The sequence below is a fragment of the Gossypium hirsutum genome, chromosome D09, assembly GCF_007990345.1.
Source record: "Gossypium hirsutum isolate 1008001.06 chromosome D09, Gossypium_hirsutum_v2.1, whole genome shotgun sequence".
Taxonomy (NCBI): Eukaryota; Viridiplantae; Streptophyta; class Magnoliopsida; order Malvales; family Malvaceae; genus Gossypium; species Gossypium hirsutum.
In genome coordinates, this window is record NC_053445.1 from 23,469,206 (window position 1) to 23,487,307 (window position 18,102).

At 34.9% G+C, this 18,102-nt stretch overlaps 2 protein-coding genes across 19 annotated transcripts; one reads left to right on the plus strand and one right to left on the minus strand.

The window, feature by feature from the left end:
• Positions 1-9,725: 9,725 nt before the first annotated feature.
• LOC107892089 (protein EXORDIUM-like 3) lies at positions 9,726-11,108 on the plus strand. The gene has a single exon (XM_016817070.2). The coding sequence runs from the start codon at positions 9,982-9,984 to the stop codon at positions 10,996-10,998; it is 1,017 nt and encodes a 338-aa protein (XP_016672559.1). The 5' UTR covers positions 9,726-9,981; the 3' UTR covers positions 10,999-11,108.
• A 1,426-nt stretch (positions 11,109-12,534) lies between these two features.
• On the minus strand, positions 12,535-15,732 carry LOC107892090 (uncharacterized). 18 transcript variants are annotated; one of them, XR_005918572.1, is made up of 8 exons: positions 15,183-15,696; positions 14,927-15,090; positions 14,411-14,509; positions 14,069-14,212; positions 13,864-13,982; positions 13,332-13,556; positions 13,064-13,206; positions 12,535-12,990 (listed from the first exon to the last, which is right to left on the minus strand). XR_005918572.1 is itself a non-coding variant. In XM_041101714.1 (8 exons), the coding sequence occupies exons 4-8, from the start codon at positions 14,085-14,087 to the stop codon at positions 12,838-12,840; spliced, it is 627 nt and encodes a 208-aa protein (XP_040957648.1). In that variant the 5' UTR covers positions 14,088-14,212; positions 14,411-14,509; positions 14,927-15,018; positions 15,183-15,703; the 3' UTR covers positions 12,535-12,837. The 18 variants fall into 18 exon arrangements, 11 of the variants coding, with proteins under 11 accessions (XP_040957648.1, XP_040957647.1, XP_040957645.1 ...); XR_005918571.1 differs by having other exon boundaries at positions 14,927-15,095; XM_041101714.1 differs by having other exon boundaries at positions 12,535-12,995; positions 13,369-13,556; positions 14,927-15,018; positions 15,183-15,703.
• Between the last annotated feature and the right edge of the window lie 2,370 nt (positions 15,733-18,102).

Below are 18,102 nucleotides of genomic sequence, written 5' to 3' on the forward strand. Positions count from 1 at the left end.
TAATGGGAGGATGAGTCGAGATATGAAATAATGGAATCATATTTACTGCAATGGCAATATCGACTATTCCTCGAGGCAACACCGTGACAGTGGTATATGGCGTAAGACCATGGAAGAAATATGACATGGCAGTCTGGTATGAGGTACTTAGCGTAAAACCATGGATGAAAAATGTCACGGCAACATGGTACATGGTAAAAGTATATGGCATAAGACCATGGATAACAGATGCAATGGCGGCTCTGTATAAGGTGTAAAGTGTAAGACCATAGATGAGAGATGTTATGGTAGCCAGGTATGATGAGTAAAACCATTGATGAAAGACTCCATGGCATCTAAAGAAAGTACACTAGGATGGCAGTTTGGTGTAAGACCATGGGAGAGGCCTTATGGCATCTACAACAGTAGTCTGTTGGGATGGTAAATACGAAATCGATAATTTTTCGAGACATTAAAAACGGGGTGATCCATTAGGGATAAAGGAATAAGTGTAGAGAAGGGTGTAAGACCTTAGCTCAACTAAGGCAACTAACAGAATCTATTGGTATGTAAGAGTAGGCGATCCATCAAGACTTTAAACATGAGTACTATGTTGAGTCAGACCATTCTAAATGCTAAAGGTTCACCGAGATAAGAGACATGGGACCCTAGTGGGGAATTTCATCATAAAGAAGGTACGTCATGGGCTAAGACAAGAAGAGCAAAGTGAACAATGTGCTAAACTATAAGTAATATATCCGTAAAGTGCATACGAGGGGTGTGGATCTTCGGATTAATAAAGGGATTTCCCAAAGGCAATGCAAAATATGACCACTAGTAAAACAATTGAGCCTACCAGAAAAATGATGAATCTTATTGAGAAGCAAATATGGGGAAAAAAACCCTACTAGCTTAACGACAAGAGCCCTAGGCTGATTAATGAGCCATTAGCATATTGTGGGAAGAATAAGTAGCAAAGGTATGTCGTTCGAAATGGATCGTCAGCACAATATGAGGATTTGTAGTAATCGAGGATCAAGTGGAACCAAACCATAGGGATCCGTAAGTAAGGGTCCGCCAAGGGTGGAACAAGACCATTTACGACTGTGCAGACAACAGTTCACTAAGAATAGCGGAGAATGAATAAAAAGGTAGAAGTTTTAAGGGAAATAGAGAGATTACCTCAACTCCGATAAAACCTGTGATATATTAAGAGGAGATAGAGAGTCAAAATCTCTACCTAAACTTATTTCTTATCATTCTCTTACAAACTAAATATACTATGTTGTTCAGCAGATTCTCACTAAGTTTATCAGAACTTATAGATTTCACTACTTAATCGTAGGATAAAGCATGATAGGAGAAGTGAGTGGCGGGACCAAGCCAACCATCGTTCGATCAATGAAGTGTAGTAGGAGTTGTACATGTATATAGAATGGCATATGTAGAGGCCTCATCTAGAGGGGTCTAAGAAATCATAATAATTGTATAACCATATTTGGATAGTGAAACTGTACACGAAAACTATGACAATAGGAAAATTATTATGAATTTTCTTAGTATTAGTAGCGAGTAAGCTAGAAAAATAAGTTAATTTGAATGAAAATTCAATTAAAGATTAAAGGTGAAGATTAATGGGTCCTTGTGGCATCTAGTACCCGGGCTCAATAATTCAATCAGGTATGGGCTATTTCAAAATGTAGCTGCCATTATAGTTCAATGTGTATGAATTAGCTATGATTCAATAGTATTGCAAACATGGAATGCATGCGATGCATGTAAAGGAAACATTGTCAGGTTTAGGTAAAGTTAAGAAGGGAAAATGGGAGAGAAGTGATATTGTTAGATATTGTCATACAGTATTGTGCAGTGCAAACCATGATGAGTGAAGCTTTGGGCCTTACAAAGGGGACACTACGGGGTTCGAGCATCAATGTATAGGATGGTGAAAATGGAGGAATGGATGAAATGAAATGGGATGAATGAGTTGGAAAGATCATGGTGGAACCATGGGACTGGTAGGAGGCTATACGTCTAAACTGGGTAAGACCATAGTTGAAAGATGCTATGGCATCATGCTAAAAATTAGTATGACCATAGTTGAAAGATGTTATGGCGTCATGATGAAAATGGGTGAGAACATGGCTAAAAGATGCCATGGCATCGTGGTAAATAGGACTAAGACCATAGCTAAAAGAGGCTATGGTATCCTAATAGTCCATCGGGACAGTAAACAAAAGGGAGCATAAGGTGTAAGACCATAGTTGGACTATGGCCCAGATAGTCTATTAGGATAGTAAACATGGGGAGACATGTAAGACCATAGTTGGACTATAGCCAACAATGTAGTTTGTTTGGACGGTAATTATGAGGTTATGTTGTGTAAGACCATAATTGAAAGATGCTATGACATTAAGAGATGAATTGTCAGTAGAATGAGTAAGACCATATATGAAAGACGCTATGGCATCGTAGATAGTCCGATGGGACATTAAACATGGGATGGTCCATTGGGACACTAAACATGGGACAGTCCTATGAGACAGTAGATGCGGGGATCACAAAGTGTAGGGCCATAGCTACACTATGGCAATTAATGGAGTCTGCTAGGACATTAAACATAAGATACTTGTGTAAGACCATAACTCGACTATGGAAATATGGAGAGAGAGAGAGAGTATGTGTGTGTGTGTGTGTGTGTGTATGTGTGTGAGGGAGAGTCTGCCACGATAATAAGCACGGGTGAAAATTTAAAATAGAAATAGTGAGACAACCTGCCAAATAGGTAAAAGTGGTGAAGAGAAAAATGAAAGTATAGGCATGCATTAGTTGCCAGCGGATAGAAAGAGTTCGCCAATAAGAGAGAATTGTAAAGTGGGAAAAGGTTGCTAGAATCGCAATTGTAAAATTCAAGAAGGTTAAAGGGTGATATCCTAGTATGAATAGTCATGGGAGTTGACACAATAGTGATGCTTGGTGAATAGGCAAACAAGAGTCGGTATATCCGAGGATCGTAGATAAGGGTTTGCAAATGAAAGCCATCAGAGGGCGTTTAGAGAAATCATATAGACTAGTGACGAATCATATGTACGTTGGTTAGCCATAAGGAAAGAAAGGGTGGTTAGAACTCATTAACAAAGAAGGATGCATAGGAATGACATATATGTCTGTCAAAACTAGTCCTCATAAACCAGCCAAATGGCTAGTTTCGCGGGGAACCAGCCTAAGAGTGAAAATAGATGATTCACTTCGATGAAAGTCTTTTAGGTACTAAAAGGCAAAGTGGACCACCACACACAGACATGCCACACTACGTGTAGGTTAACCAGAATAAGGCAGATTAAGAGGAAGTGATCCAACTACTAATAGTACCAAGTAGGACATGATCCTCTAAGTGGAGGGGGAACTCAATGGTTATTCTAAAGGATGGCATGTCAACAAGTCCTTTGGCAACATGATAACAAAAGAGTCCACCATGGGCTAAACAAAGTTGAGAATGTTCACCAAAGGGAAGATACCTCCAGAACCATATGAGGGAAGGCCTAAGAGACTACCTTGTAAGTAAATGGTAGGAAAAAGAAACCCAGATCGAGGACAACTAGAAGGAAGGGGGATAGTAAAAGAAGGGATGGAGTCCACAAGGACGGTGAGACATTTTGTGAATCTAGCAAGGTAGGTTGGTAAAATGGTCGAAAAGAAATCGCCTTACGATCTAACCGTTCACGGATAGGATCAGGAATATGGTAATGCCCACTATGAAGGCTTGGGAAAAGTGTTCCTAGCAAGTAGGGAGTTTATCATATTTATTATTTATTTGAAACCCCAATAAGTTAGGGGATATTTTGTGAACCATAGAAACTCACTAAGTTCATTTGACCTTACGAGGGTTGGTCTGTGATTGCAGGATACACAGGACATGGAACTCGATGAGGGACTAAACTAGATTAGGTGGAATCGATGATTCATTTGAGTAGATTCATGCATATATGAAGGGGAAAATGCCCTTAGGGACTTCGCCTTGGAGGCGAATATATTGTAATTGTGTGGTTTCTTTAGGGTGAAGTGGTGTTAGCGAACTTTAATACAAATTTTGCCTCTTTATTAAGTTTATTTTATAAAAAGGAAAAATAAATAATTTGATTTGAAAATAACATGTATTAAGGTCATTTCATTAGTGACGCCCTTACCCGGATCTGATGAACGAGTCAGGTAGGGTGTTACAGGCAACTTGCTAAAATTTCAACAATTGATCAAATTGATACATAGGCTAGCTAAATCAAGCTCTCATGATCATAAATCTACAAAAATTACAAGAAAATGGCTTGGTTTTCATACCTAGTTAATGACCGAATGTCTTTTTTTCTCATCTACGGTGGATGGTGAAAAATATTTAATATTTATATTTTACATTTACGAACTCGATTTACGAAAATGGGGTTCCAAAACCACATTTCCTGGTACTATTGAAAATCAAATCGTTACAGGAAAATTCTAACATTGGGCAAGGTTGATATATATATATAACAGTTGTCCCCTAGTTGAAGGGAGGTTATATAGTGACCTCATTCGAGATAAAGATCAACAACACATGTGCGATGAAAGGTTAGATTGTATATTAGCGCCCGTAGATAACTCATATTGTAGAAAGATTATGTGTGAAATGCATATCCCCGTGTCATACTTGTTCCTCTATTTTTGGCATAGTGGCATGACTTTTCAAATTTGTTTTCTTTTATGGCCTTACCACTTGTCCCCCTATGAGGTCTTTTAGATTTTTGGAAGAAAATCTTGACATTCATATGATGACTTAACTATTTCTAACAATGAAGATGTTTTGGAAATACCTCCTCTTAATAGTTATTTAGATTTTAAAGAGCTTAGGAAAAACTTTGTCCTTACTAAAAAGTGTTCTTGTCTGTGATAGAACTTTGATTTTTTATTTTTGTTTTACTTTCTCATTAATATATTTCCTTTATTTTGTAAAAAGCTCATCTAGCAAGGAAAAATTGTCAAGCAAGCCAAAAAATGACACACAAGCACTAAACATAGATGTCATAGCCTTGGAGAAAGGTATTTCTGGTGAAAGGAAGTCCAAGAATAGTAGCTTAAACTTTGCACCCAATCCTCTTAAAAAACAAAAGGTTTTCAATTGGGGCAGAATATGGATTTGACCATCTTGATGATAGAGAATGTGAAAAGTGTTAGAAAAAAACCAATTTGAAAATGATTTTCTTACACTATGGAAAAATAAAAATTTGAAAATCGAGCCAGTTTTTATATTTATAGTAATAAACCTTTCTCGAAATCACACCTATGTTTTGGGCTAGACGGATCCTTGTCGTTCCTGACTTTCAATTGAACGACCTTTTTCACTATTCTCGTACACGAACTGCTTTGAGTGTGGGCTTTAACACTTTCGAATCAAACACAAAACCAAAAAAATATTTTTTACTTTCAGTGAGAAAGTAGAGCCCTCTTTCATAAAAACGATAGAATTATTATTGCCGAAAAATAGTGTTTATATTTTACCTGACATCAAATGTAGTAATTATTTTAGGCCATTTTCATACTTAATGAGCTTGTTTTCTAGGCATTCTATAATTAATTATTGAATTTTCACTATTAGTAGGTTAGGAATAAAATATTAATAAATTAAGCATTTTTATACAATTTTTGCCATTTCGATGACCCGTAAGGCCAAATAGGGCCTCGTGAGTGACTAGTGAGCTAATTAAGTATGTAGGATGTCAATTCAGGTCCAAGAATGCAAGGGATGATGATCGAGCTGCGAGCCAAGGGAGACTAGCACAACGAAGCTACCAAGGCCTGGAATACACTCGTCGTCATGGTGAGGATCTTCCTCTTGTCACGATGACGCAATGAATATGGGAAAACATTCATAGTGGCGATGTCGTGATGATGAGACTTCCCACATCATGACGATGCGACGATGGCAAGCCAATATGAAGTTAATCCTTGGATGGCACTTTTAGGGATATTTTCATATTTGGACCCTAGCATTTATCAGAATATTTTATTTATTGGTATCTAAGTGTATCTAGGGTTGAGTGGTCACTAAGTAGCCCATTGCCTATATAAGCAACCTTAGGGTCACTGGATTAGGGGGTGCAGTTTTATACAGACAATTTTATTATTCAATTTTCTTTTCTTTCTATGTTCGTGTAGTTAGAACTTTTCTATTCCTATGTGAAGACAATTGCAAGTAGAGATTGCTTCGAATCCACACTTCAATATATATTCATGAGATTTCTCCTATCTCTTATTCTTTTATATATATTTTGTTTCTCTAATTGATTAGTGTTTGTATGAATAATTGAATAAATTATTGTGTTTATTTCATATCTTGCATGATTAAATTAATAAACTTATTTATTTTTAAGTGATTATTTATTTGAAATTGGTTGTTTATTCAAGAGTACTTAGTATATTCGAGAGTGACGTCCTTGATAGAATATTAAGGCAGGTGAGACTAGGAGGGTATCCTATCTTGTTAACTTGTGCCGACCGGAGAGCCCTAAGAGTATCCTTATGCTTAGGAAGAGACCAGAAGGGTGACTTAGGTGGTAATCCTTAGTGAAGATGAATCGAAAGGATAGTCTTAGCTAAGGTGATAAGTAACCCAATCTAGGATAACTAATTATTTAATTAGATAATTAGGGATTTATTCAATTATAGACTAGAGGCTCGCGTTGTCGACACTAGAAATAGGAAAGTCCATTAGGTTAATTTAGGTTAGTTAATTTAATTAGTTTAATGAATATTTTAATTTGGATTTACACTATTAATTCATGACTTGATTAGATTAGTAAATATTTTCTATAATTAATTTAATAATAGTTTCTCAAATTTGCAATCTCTTGGGTACGATCCTCATAATACTTACTAGTGTTTCGTTGTAAACTTTACTATATTACAATTTGACCCGTACACTTGCGTACACCGCCGATTCAATTATACCTATTTTTGGTGTGCTATTTTTACTATAAACGAAAACATGTTCAAGTTGTTGGCACCGTTGCCGAGGGTTGCGACGGTGAAATTTTTGTTAGATTGATTATTGTAAAATAATATTAATTGAAAGACGAACGAGCTAGATAGTGTTCTAACTTTTACTTATTTTATTTTATTTTAGTGTGCAAAAAAATTATTACAATTATTATTTTTACTTACCTTGTTGATTATTTTTATTTTGAATTTTTTTAGTTAATTAAATATTTTTATTTACCTTGTTGATTATTAGATTTAATCATGAAGATTGAATTTTATAGGTCGGTGTACGAACTATCCAAATCGAGTTGGTTGTACGGAGATTCGACAAGTCAATGGAGTTATGATTATAAGGACAAGCAACCCAAGTGTTCGAACGAACTCCCGCCTAAGCCGAGCAAGTATTCATTTGAGAAGGATGAAGATTTGACAAACCTATGGAATGAATACGAAGTGTACGATGAGGGAGTATACGAACAATAGGAGATAATGGAGAACCAAATATTGCTTATGCTAGAGCTTTACCAACGAAGAAACGAAACAATAATTTTGTTAGACGATATAGATGAGCGGCAAGTAGGGACATCCAAATATTTAGCCGGCACTCCATGTGATTCGTATGACTATACGTCCGAGGAAGAAAGCCGTGATGGTACCTAAACTTTTTTTATCGCAAATGGTACATAAATTATTCTTCTGTTACTTATTTTACATCAAAATGTTATATACATTAAAAAAAATTCAACCAATCATAAATTGCCACGTCTACTTATTTGACTTGAAGGAATCGAAAATGTTCTTTCATCAATCAAAAACAATGGTTTTAGAACCAGACCGAATCGATAGGTTGGATTGAAAATTGGTCCAAGGATAGGGGTTGAATTGGTTGACTCACGAACCAATACAAATTAGTTGAACCAAGCTAAAAAAACTGATTGAACTAGTCGAATTGATTCTCACTATTTTTAATTTTTTATTTTTATGAATTTTTAATAAGTTTTAAATATATAAAGAAAATAATAATTTTGTCTTTTTTTGCTACAAGATTTAATTGGTTATCTTTTTAAAAAAAATAAACTTAACGGTTTGACTAACGATAGAGGTGCCAATCTAGGAAAAAAATAATTTAGTTATCACTTATGACAAAAAAAAAAGTTAGGTATCAAAATGAGAAAAATAACAAGTTTACATGTCAATTTATGAGTTATAATTTTTTTTAAATAATGAAAATATCAACTTAAAAAATTAATTTACATACAGACAAAAAAACAATTTAAGTATCAATATTTTTAATTTAAGTATTTAATTTCTATATTATTATTATTATTCAAAATTTGGATTGAAAAACATATTTCCGCTTCAATAATAAATGAAGTCATAATCTAGTGTATTTTCTATGCCGTACCAGTCCAATTTTCTTAAAAGCTACAATAAGACAAGGCATAGACAAAAATGCATATTATGGATTGGTTGGTTGCTCGATAAAACACAGCGTAGCGTTGATCCCCATAGCGGCGAGACAAGAGCATACCCCCCCCCCCCCCCGCGTGGTCCTAGTCCAAAATTCATACCAAGGTCAACAGCATATCCACAACATAAAATAAAAGGGTAAATTATATCAATAATCACTTAATTTTGATTTCAATGACAAAATGTCATTCAACTTTCAATTCAGTCACTTAATTTTAAAAAAATAATAAATTAGTCACTAACATTATCAAAAAGTGACAAATCAACCACCCACTAACATTTTCCGTTACAGGCCTAACGGGACAGGTGACATGGTCCGTTAACTAGCTGACGTGTGGAAACCCAGTTAACCCAATTAGCTGATGTGGCAGATTGATGTGGACAAAGCAAACAAAACACAAACCTTAACAGAACTTGGAAAAGCTCTTTCTTTGGCAATGAAAATTGAAAATTGATGGCGAAAATGTTGAGGTTAGCATCTAAACGGATGCTTGGGCCAATGTAAAGGGAGATCCCATCACGACCCGTTCAAATTCTTCCACGTCTTTACCACAAAAACGTCATCGACCACTACAACAATCCTTATAATATCGGTTCCTTCGATAAGAATGATCTGAACATCGGCACCGGTTTAGTCAGAGGTCCTGCTTGATGTGATGTTATGAAGCTTCAAATCAAAATCGACAAGGAATCTAGAAAGATCGTTGATGCTTGCTTTAAAACATTTAGTTGTGGATCAGCGATTGCCAAAACCCAAATTGAACTTTTGTCTCATTCTCTACCTTCTAATCTCTCCTCATCTAGCACTAAGTTGGTGCATTTGGTTGGATATGACGAATAAAAGCTCTCGACCGTTGTCGTTGTGGAACTGTTCTTTGTGAAGCTTGCCCCAACGCGATTCACAACCTCATGTTGCTACTGAATCACCCTAGAATTTTTCTCTTCTTCTTCTTTTATTACCCAACCTAGCTAGGGTTTTAAAATGAGATCGTTTACACAGAAGGATAACATATCAACTTTTAGTTAGTTTATAATAAAAAATAGTTAATAAAACTGAATTATTTTTTAAAAAAAATCGAATGAATATTTTATCATTGAAATCAAAATTGAATTACTGTTAATCTAATTTACTCAAAATAAAATTGTCTCGAACACATTTTCTGAATCCCCTGAACCATCCTCCTTATCCGCCATATTTTTCCCGCCCTATCAGATCAGATCAGATCGATCAAATGAAATCACCATCATAATAATGACCCCACTCTCAACCCCACCTCCTCTTCCCCTCTTTACTCTTCCATCCTCGCTTTAAAAGAATCTATCTGTCCTCCACTACCCGCAAATCAATGCCCTGTAAAATTTCTCCATTTTTTTCACCTTTTCCTCCTTTTATTTTTTTTAATTTCTTTTTCGTTTTCAAATTAAATTTCTCACTTTCTATATGTACTCCTAATCTTCCACCACCCTCACTTGCTACTATAGCCTTCCATTGCCCTTTTCTTCTCTTCAACTCCACCTGCTAAAATGCACCAATTTCCGGTGCTTCTCAGCCTCATCGCAGTGTCTGTACTGCTGATGGTAACTCCAGTCATTGGATACCGTCCATGGCCTCACTTAAAACCCAACAGCTCCGATTTAACGTTTGGAAGCTCCAAGAAATTCGAGGGCTCATCAGAGTTCGTCCAAATGAGATACCATATGGGACCAGTTCTCACCGCCAACATCACCGTACACATAGTTTGGTACGGCCGATGGCAAAAATCTCAGAAGAAGATCATCCGTGAGTTCATCAACTCAATCTCCGCCGTTGATGCCAAGCGCCCTTCTGTTGCCGGCTGGTGGAAGACCGTACAACTTTATACGGACCAAACGGGCGCCAACATTTCCCATACTGTGCATTTAGGGGAAGAGAAGAACGACCGATTTTACTCGCACGGGAAAAAACTGACGCGCTTGTCGATACAGTCGGTGATAAAAAGCGCGGTGACAGCGAGTACAAAGCCGTTGCCGATAAACCCCAGGAGCGGGCTCTTCCTCTTGCTCACATCCGATGACGTGTACGTCCAGGATTTTTGCGGCCAAGTATGTGGGTTCCATTATTTCACATTCCCATCCATCGTGGGTTACACGCTCCCATACGCATGGGTGGGGAACTCGGCAAAGCTTTGCCTGGGGGTATGCGCTTATCCCTTCGCCGTGCCGAAATACATGACGGGGTTCAAGCCGTTAAAGTCACCCAACGGTGACGTTGGAGTGGACGGGATGATAAGCGTGATCGGACACGAAATTGCTGAACTAGCAACCAACCCGTTGGTGAATGCTTGGTATGCCGGCCAAGACCCAGTGGCACCGGTGGAAATAGCGGATTTATGTGAGGGTATTTATGGAACTGGAGGTGGTGGATCTTACACGGGACAGCTATTGAACGATAAAGATGGTGCCACGTTTAACATGAACGGGATCAGACGGAGGTACTTGGTTCAGTGGGTTTGGAATCATATCCTTAATTACTGTTCTGGGCCTAATGCACTTGATCAGTAATTTTTATTTTGAAATTAAAATATTTTAGGGTTTCTTTATTTTGGCATTTTGAGGTTTATTAAATATGGACTTTGTAATATTTATAATTTATATATTATTCCTTATATGAAGATTTGAAAGATTTGGATGGTGGTGATAATAGGGGTTAAAATCGAATTAAACGAATTTTTAATCTTAATTGAATTGAATTTTTTTAAAAAAATAATTGAAATAAAATGTTTCAGTTAATTCAGTTTAAAATTTTTGTTTTTGTTTTTGTTTTTGTTATAGTAAGTATAAAACATATAAAAAAATTGATAATGTTCATTTGATCAAATTATTTAAATTAAAATCTTGTAATTTATATTATTAATTATTAAGTTCGATTGATTTGGTTAATTACTTGATCTCAAATTAAATTAATCGATAATTAAACTTTCACAAAGTTATTAACCAACTTCTTATTCCAATTAGATAATTCGATCAATTAATTGAATTAAATTGATTGGATCAATTAATTCAATTTTAATTGGAATCCAATTGAGTGGGTATGAATCCAATTGATGATGGGTTTGGATAGGCAATTGAGTGGGATGCGTTTAGTTTTTTTTTTTTGTCTCATGCTACAGTATCGCTACAGTATCTAATCTCACCGCCACTGCTGTTTTTACACTAACCGCAGCACCGCCCATCTAAATTCACCCTTAGTAGGTATGACAGAGCTTTCTTGAACTTAAAACTATAATAAGTTTGACTTAATTTTAGTGTAAGTTTGACTTAAATTTTAATTTATTTCGAGTCTCATTCAGGGTCTGTTTGATTGACAGTAAAATGTTTTCCGGAAAATAATTTCTGGAAAATGTTTTACTTTTCTATAAAATGATTTATTGGAAAATATTTTCTGGTATTTGATTGAATCTGTGTAAAATGTTTTCTACTGTTTGACAAATTTCCTGAAAATATTTTCCGGAAAAGTTGTTTTTACATATATTAATATATATTAATAAATTTTTATATTTTAAATTGTTTTTACATATATTGCAATAATTTATTTATAAATAAATAAATAAAATTAAATATATAATAATACTCAATTATTAAAATATAAAAGCATTGCAAACTACTTCCGAAATTTACTAATTAGTAGTGAATCATTTATAGTGATCTCCTGATGAAATTACGCTTAGCATAAAAGCAATTTTTTTGTTGTCTTACAAACAACACAGATAACATCATTATCAAATTTCAGCCACTCTCAAATATAACCAATTCCTTAGCCAACCAATCTACATTGTAACACAAAGCTAACTCCTATGAAATTTATCCCAATGCTCACATTTACAGACATAAATATGTATATATGTATGCATTCAACAAATACATAACCATATGCATGCAATCAGCTATGTTCTTTGAAAGCTACTACTAGATCAAGCATTGCCCCAATACTATAGGCTGCCATCCAATAGAGAGGAAAAAATACAAGCGAAGAACCCAGCTTTTTACCTAGAGATATGGCGAAATGTGCTCACGCAACTGGTAAGAAAAAATCACTCATGGCCCAAAAAAGAATTTCATAGAACTGATAGTAAAATCAAAATGAATGATACATACAATCAAAATTTTCAACTGACACCTATTGATTTAATACAACCAGGTAAAGAGGCAGACAACCATCTGATATCTATGAAGCAAATGAACTAGCAATATGCTAGAAATACCAGCAACTGCAATCAACAAAGGCAACAGGCTCCATTGAAGTCCCCAATTTAAATAGAAAATAGCAGTATTCCAGAGAGTCTATTATGTTGCCATGATTTCCAATTATAACAGCAGTATTCCAGAGAGTCTTTCCATGATTTATATCCCTCTCAATAATTGAGCTTCTAATGACCATGTTATACTTAGTGCAAATTCCTGAAGAAATTGTGTAGACTCCCCGTTAACAGGTTCTGCAAATTCACACCACCTCTTTTCTCGTGTACAGAAGGCAAATGGCATCATCCATGCTTCCTGAACTTGCATCATAGACTCATTAATTTGCATTTTCAGAATATTATGCATCGATCAATAAAATTGACCATACCTGCAACATAGTATGTTGACTCCTGAAGCACCAGCAGCATCAATTGTTGGTCCCAATTTCTCAAATATAGCTTTTTTCTAGTTTGAAAAGGGAGCAGTGGTTGGAAATAGGAAACAAGATCCTCCAATATGAGTTGTCTTTGTCTAAAATGAAAAATAGAAAAGAGGCTAGTGACTAAAACACACACACACACACACACATATTCTATATTCTACATTGCTTGGAATGAAGAATTAAAAAACATAACCATCAAAAAGTAATTAGAAACCTGGATGAATAGGAAGAAAGTAAGGACATAGCCATACTTCTGGAGGCAGTGGATTATTCCCTGACCATTCATATGCTCCAAGCACCTATCAGGATCAAATATCGACAAAACGTTGACACAGTGCACATTGCTTGCCTGATGATTGTACAGATATCTGCATATCTCATATTGATGATCCTTTGATAGGACAGTATTCAAGGCTCCAGTAGCATATAATGTAATAACCTGTTGCAGTTTATAAACAAAGATTAAATTACATATCATCCAATTATTAGTTGTTGAGAGATGCAACAATGTCAAGGTAATCAGAAAGCTATTGAAATGTAATTATTAGGGGATCTCAAAGTTAAAAACACAGACATAATGACAAAATAAAGGATTGGTTCTTCCACTACACGTACAAATGTGAAATGTCAAAAGATTTTGAGAAGGAACAGTTTAATTTCTTTGTAGATTAAGCCACAGAAAAGACATTTGTAATTTCCACATTAACAGATAGATCAGAATTAGATATAGCTTTGTTAAGCCTTACCAAACCAGGAAGTAGAAACATAGGGCCCCCATAATCTCCTGGCCAATGAAGTTTACCACAGCAGAAGAGAAAAGTTTTAAGCTTCTTCCTTGACCTTTGCTTAACATCCACTTTATCACCTGCAAACCAAGTGCACTTTCCTAGACTTAGCTCTTTTTAGTGTAGAAAGCCAAAAGAAAGGATAAAACTGAAGAGAAATGATTACCTGAATTATTCTCTTCCATTCTTGTTCGTTTTGTAGGATCTTCAATGCTTTCTTAACTGTAATTAGAGGGAACTTTAGTTCCCATGCAATAAAGGAGTCGAGAGCCCCGTAAACTTCCTCCTTGACATTTGACAGTTGCTTAACCTACATAAGGATGGCCGATAATAGATGACTTTTATCCCAAGATTGCTATAAAAAGAATCAAATCTGTGTCTATAATTACTTCGTAACAAACTCACTCAGCTTAAATCACTCATTCCAGAATCAGCAACCATTAACGATATTTGTTTTGCTAATATTTAACTTATAAAAGTTAATATAGTAAAGCAAACAAGAACTTACACAACTAACAAGCTTTGCTGATTTTGAGACAGTCCCAATTCTATTCCTTGATTTCCATACCCGAGGATACCGAGGTCTTGGACCTTTAGCAGCGCATACCTGAAAATCATTTCAGATTTACTAATTCACCAATAACACCATTAAAATTTCAAATTTCATACAGCATTCCCTTCTCTCTTTAGCGTTTAGGAGGAGACAATATATCTATATATGCGAAAATTTCAATTGAAAGCCTACCACGGTATTCCTAGGTCTATGGTTAATTTTAACTGATTCTAATCTTTTAGTAACGAGTGGCAGAGCATATCTACAACAAAGCATCCTGACATAATGCAAAACCAAAAGGAAAAAAAGAAAGAAATTTTGATTAATTGTGGTAGCATTAGTTGCCATCCACTAAACAATTTTATTGCTTCAAGAAAATCTTAAAAGAAATGCTTAAACTTATATATTCCAGCATTTTCTCAGCAACCAAACGCAATTGCTTAAACGAGATAGAAACAGAAAGAGGAATACCGGTTATATCTTGAGGGTTTAAGAACCAACAAATTTCAAGGTTGAGACTTTAGAGTTTGCTTCAGCATTGTAGATGGAAGATTTTTTCTTTCCTTTTTTCGATGGTTTGATCAACAAATGTAAACAATTAGTGGGCTCCGATTGTGCATAATATTAGCATTATGCTACACTTGAAAACATAAATAAAATCTTAATTAACAAAGTGAAGACAGATAAATTACAACCCGGAAAGCGGGAAAAAAGAAAAAGAAAAGACCTGGTAGAGTTGAGGCTTGAGATTTGCGCTCAAGAGGTGGTGAAGCGAATTATACCCACAAATTGATCCATCTTTGAAACTTTGCTTTTCTTCTGTGCTTCCATTTTCTTTCCCAATTCCATCAGTTTTCTCCATTTTCTGATTCCCTCAATTATTGCTTCGAAATCAAAACATAGAAAAAAAGTTGATGAACGCCGGTGTCTGGTGTTAAGAATCGGTGTTGGCTGATGGCAAGCAGAAGATCATGTGTCAAGGATAGGGGAAGGGGAAGGGGAAAGGGAAGGGAAAGAGAAGATCGGTGTCTAAAATTTTCCTGAGAATGTCTTACCGAATTAGAAACGGTAAGACATTTTCCAAAATTAAAGGCTTCTTTTTTCCGTGTTTGTAATTGATTTTACGTGAGGAAAATATTTTCCTCAAATCAAACACTGGAAAATGGGAAAAACTAATTCTGGAAAATATTTTCCCCTATCAAATAGACCCTCAGTTTGAAATTCATGTCAGATTTTCTTAAAAAAGTAAATTGATTTGATACAAGTTTAATCATTTTGATATGGTTGAATTAAAGTCGATGTAATTTGAATTTATGCTTTTTCAAATTATTTTTTAATAATAATTAAGATAGATTTTGATTAGGTTTGTGAGATATTTTTTTTTCCGTAAAGAGGTTTGTGGGATATTTAAATTTGAATTCAAAAAAAGCTTTTTGTTTGCTACATTGAAAAAATTAAAACTTAAACTAACATTGTTTGATTTACGTTTCTGGAATTCATATGCGGTAGAGTTAAATGGGTAAATATTTAATATATATGTCCTTAAAATGTTTTAACTCGCGGATTGACGCGTTTATAATGTTAGCTATTTTTTTCTCGAATTTTTAAGGTTTAGGATTTTTTAGAGTTTAAGATTTTATGTTTTTTAAAGTTTAAAGTTTAGAGTTTTGGGTTTTTAGGTTTTTTGTTTTTCTGTAAGGTTTAAGGTTAGAAATTTGTAGGGATAGATTTATTTGTGTTTATATTTGAGGTAGACATTGTGAAAGCTTAAACAAATATTTGAGTTGATGATGATTAAGGGTGGATATTTGATTGAGCCGAGTCGAATTGAATAAAAAAATTCGAATTAGTCGAACTGAATTCTATTTTAGCAACCAAACTCAATTTGAAATTTTTTTGAATCGAATCGAATCGAGTCAAAAAATTTACATGGATCGATTATTTAACTAGTAGATGAAGTACAAATTATTTAACAAATCCTATTTTAACAAATTATTTAATCAAACTGAATTCTATTTTAACAAATCCTATTATTTATACTCAATATTTCATTTATATGGACCGATTATTTAACTAGTAGATGAAGTACAAACTATTTAACTACATAAACAATATAATGATTTTGCCTTTTAACTTAATGGATAAACATTTATCAAAACGAAGTAATTTTGCCTTTTAACTTTAGAAAAGGTAAACATTTATCAAAACGACGTAGTTTTGCCCTTTCTTATTCAGATTTTTGGATAATTTGAATTGTGTAATTCATATTCGAGTTAAAATATTTTTTGATTTTTTATTTGAGTTGATCCAAATAACTCGAATAACTCAAACTATTTAATTCAAAATTTAAAATTTTTATCAAGTTTTTCGAATTGAATTGGATTTTGCTCACCCCTAACAGTGATGCTATAGTGCTTGGAAACCTATACTTTTCACCTGTCCTGTCAGAATGGAACCATTGCCTTAGAAGCCCATCATATTGCAACTCAGGCTCTAAGTTCACGGTGCTTATATGGCCACGAGTTGAAGTATAACTAAGGCTTCTAATTGATAGATGTTAATGTAACATCCCGCCCAACGAAGTCTTGGCTATTTAAGTGTTGTTTATAAAAGTAAGGCTTAAGGGTAAGTTTCAAGTGCTCAACGTTAGGACTTGATTAAGTGTAAGGACTTTTTGAGTGCACTGGTGATGCCCTAGTTTGGTGGATTCTGAACGAAAGGAAAGGAACCCATGGTAAACTCTAGTATGTATAGCGTATAGGATATTCTGAAAGAACAAAGCTTATGACTAACTCTGAAGAAAGGTAAGTATGACGAATCAAGAAGTACTGGTAAGAGTATATATATATATATATGAATATGGCACATAGTATAAAGAAGTACTAATGGTGAAGTAGTGTTCGCCCAAAAACCATTTTCGCTGTATAGAATAGGCGGACTTCGACATGAAAATAAATAGACAAGGACTCCCTGCCAGATTATGAAGATAAGTAAAATAGAAGTGGTAATTACGGAAGGAATAGTTATAAGGTATGAGTCCACACCAGTGATATAATACATCTAGTGACCAATGTGGTCTCATGCTAGCCAATGTGTGAGGTGATAGTTAGGAATTAACCGAATGCGAATTAGAAGGGTTAAAGGCTAAGGGAATAATCAGATAAGTTTCATAGAAGTGAAAAATTTTGGATAAGACAATTTAGTATTGATGTGACGTTTACCAAGTTCCTATAACTTGAGTTAAGTTAAAAGGACACTCAAGTTAAGTTAAGGGAGTGTTATCTTCCTTCTTAAGAACTAGGGCTAAAAGCAGATGAAAATATCTTTTTAAGATGAGTCGAAAACCCAGGTTTTTGTTAGTGGTTTCCCCCCATCAAGGGAGAAGAGGCTATAGCATCTGGATGAATGATGGATCTGGAGCCCGAATTGTTGATTCCACAAGGAAATGCTAGGTCTGAAGTTTAAACTACTTCTGAAGTTATTAGGTGAGTCCCTAAATTGGCTCATACATGCAATATGCCTTTTAGAATCTTTTATGCTAAGTAACCAAATTGTGAAATAGAACTAGTAAAATATGATGTGCTGACTCTGATAAGGAACACAAGATTTATGAACTTGTATGTATGGATAACATGAAGTTTTGCGGT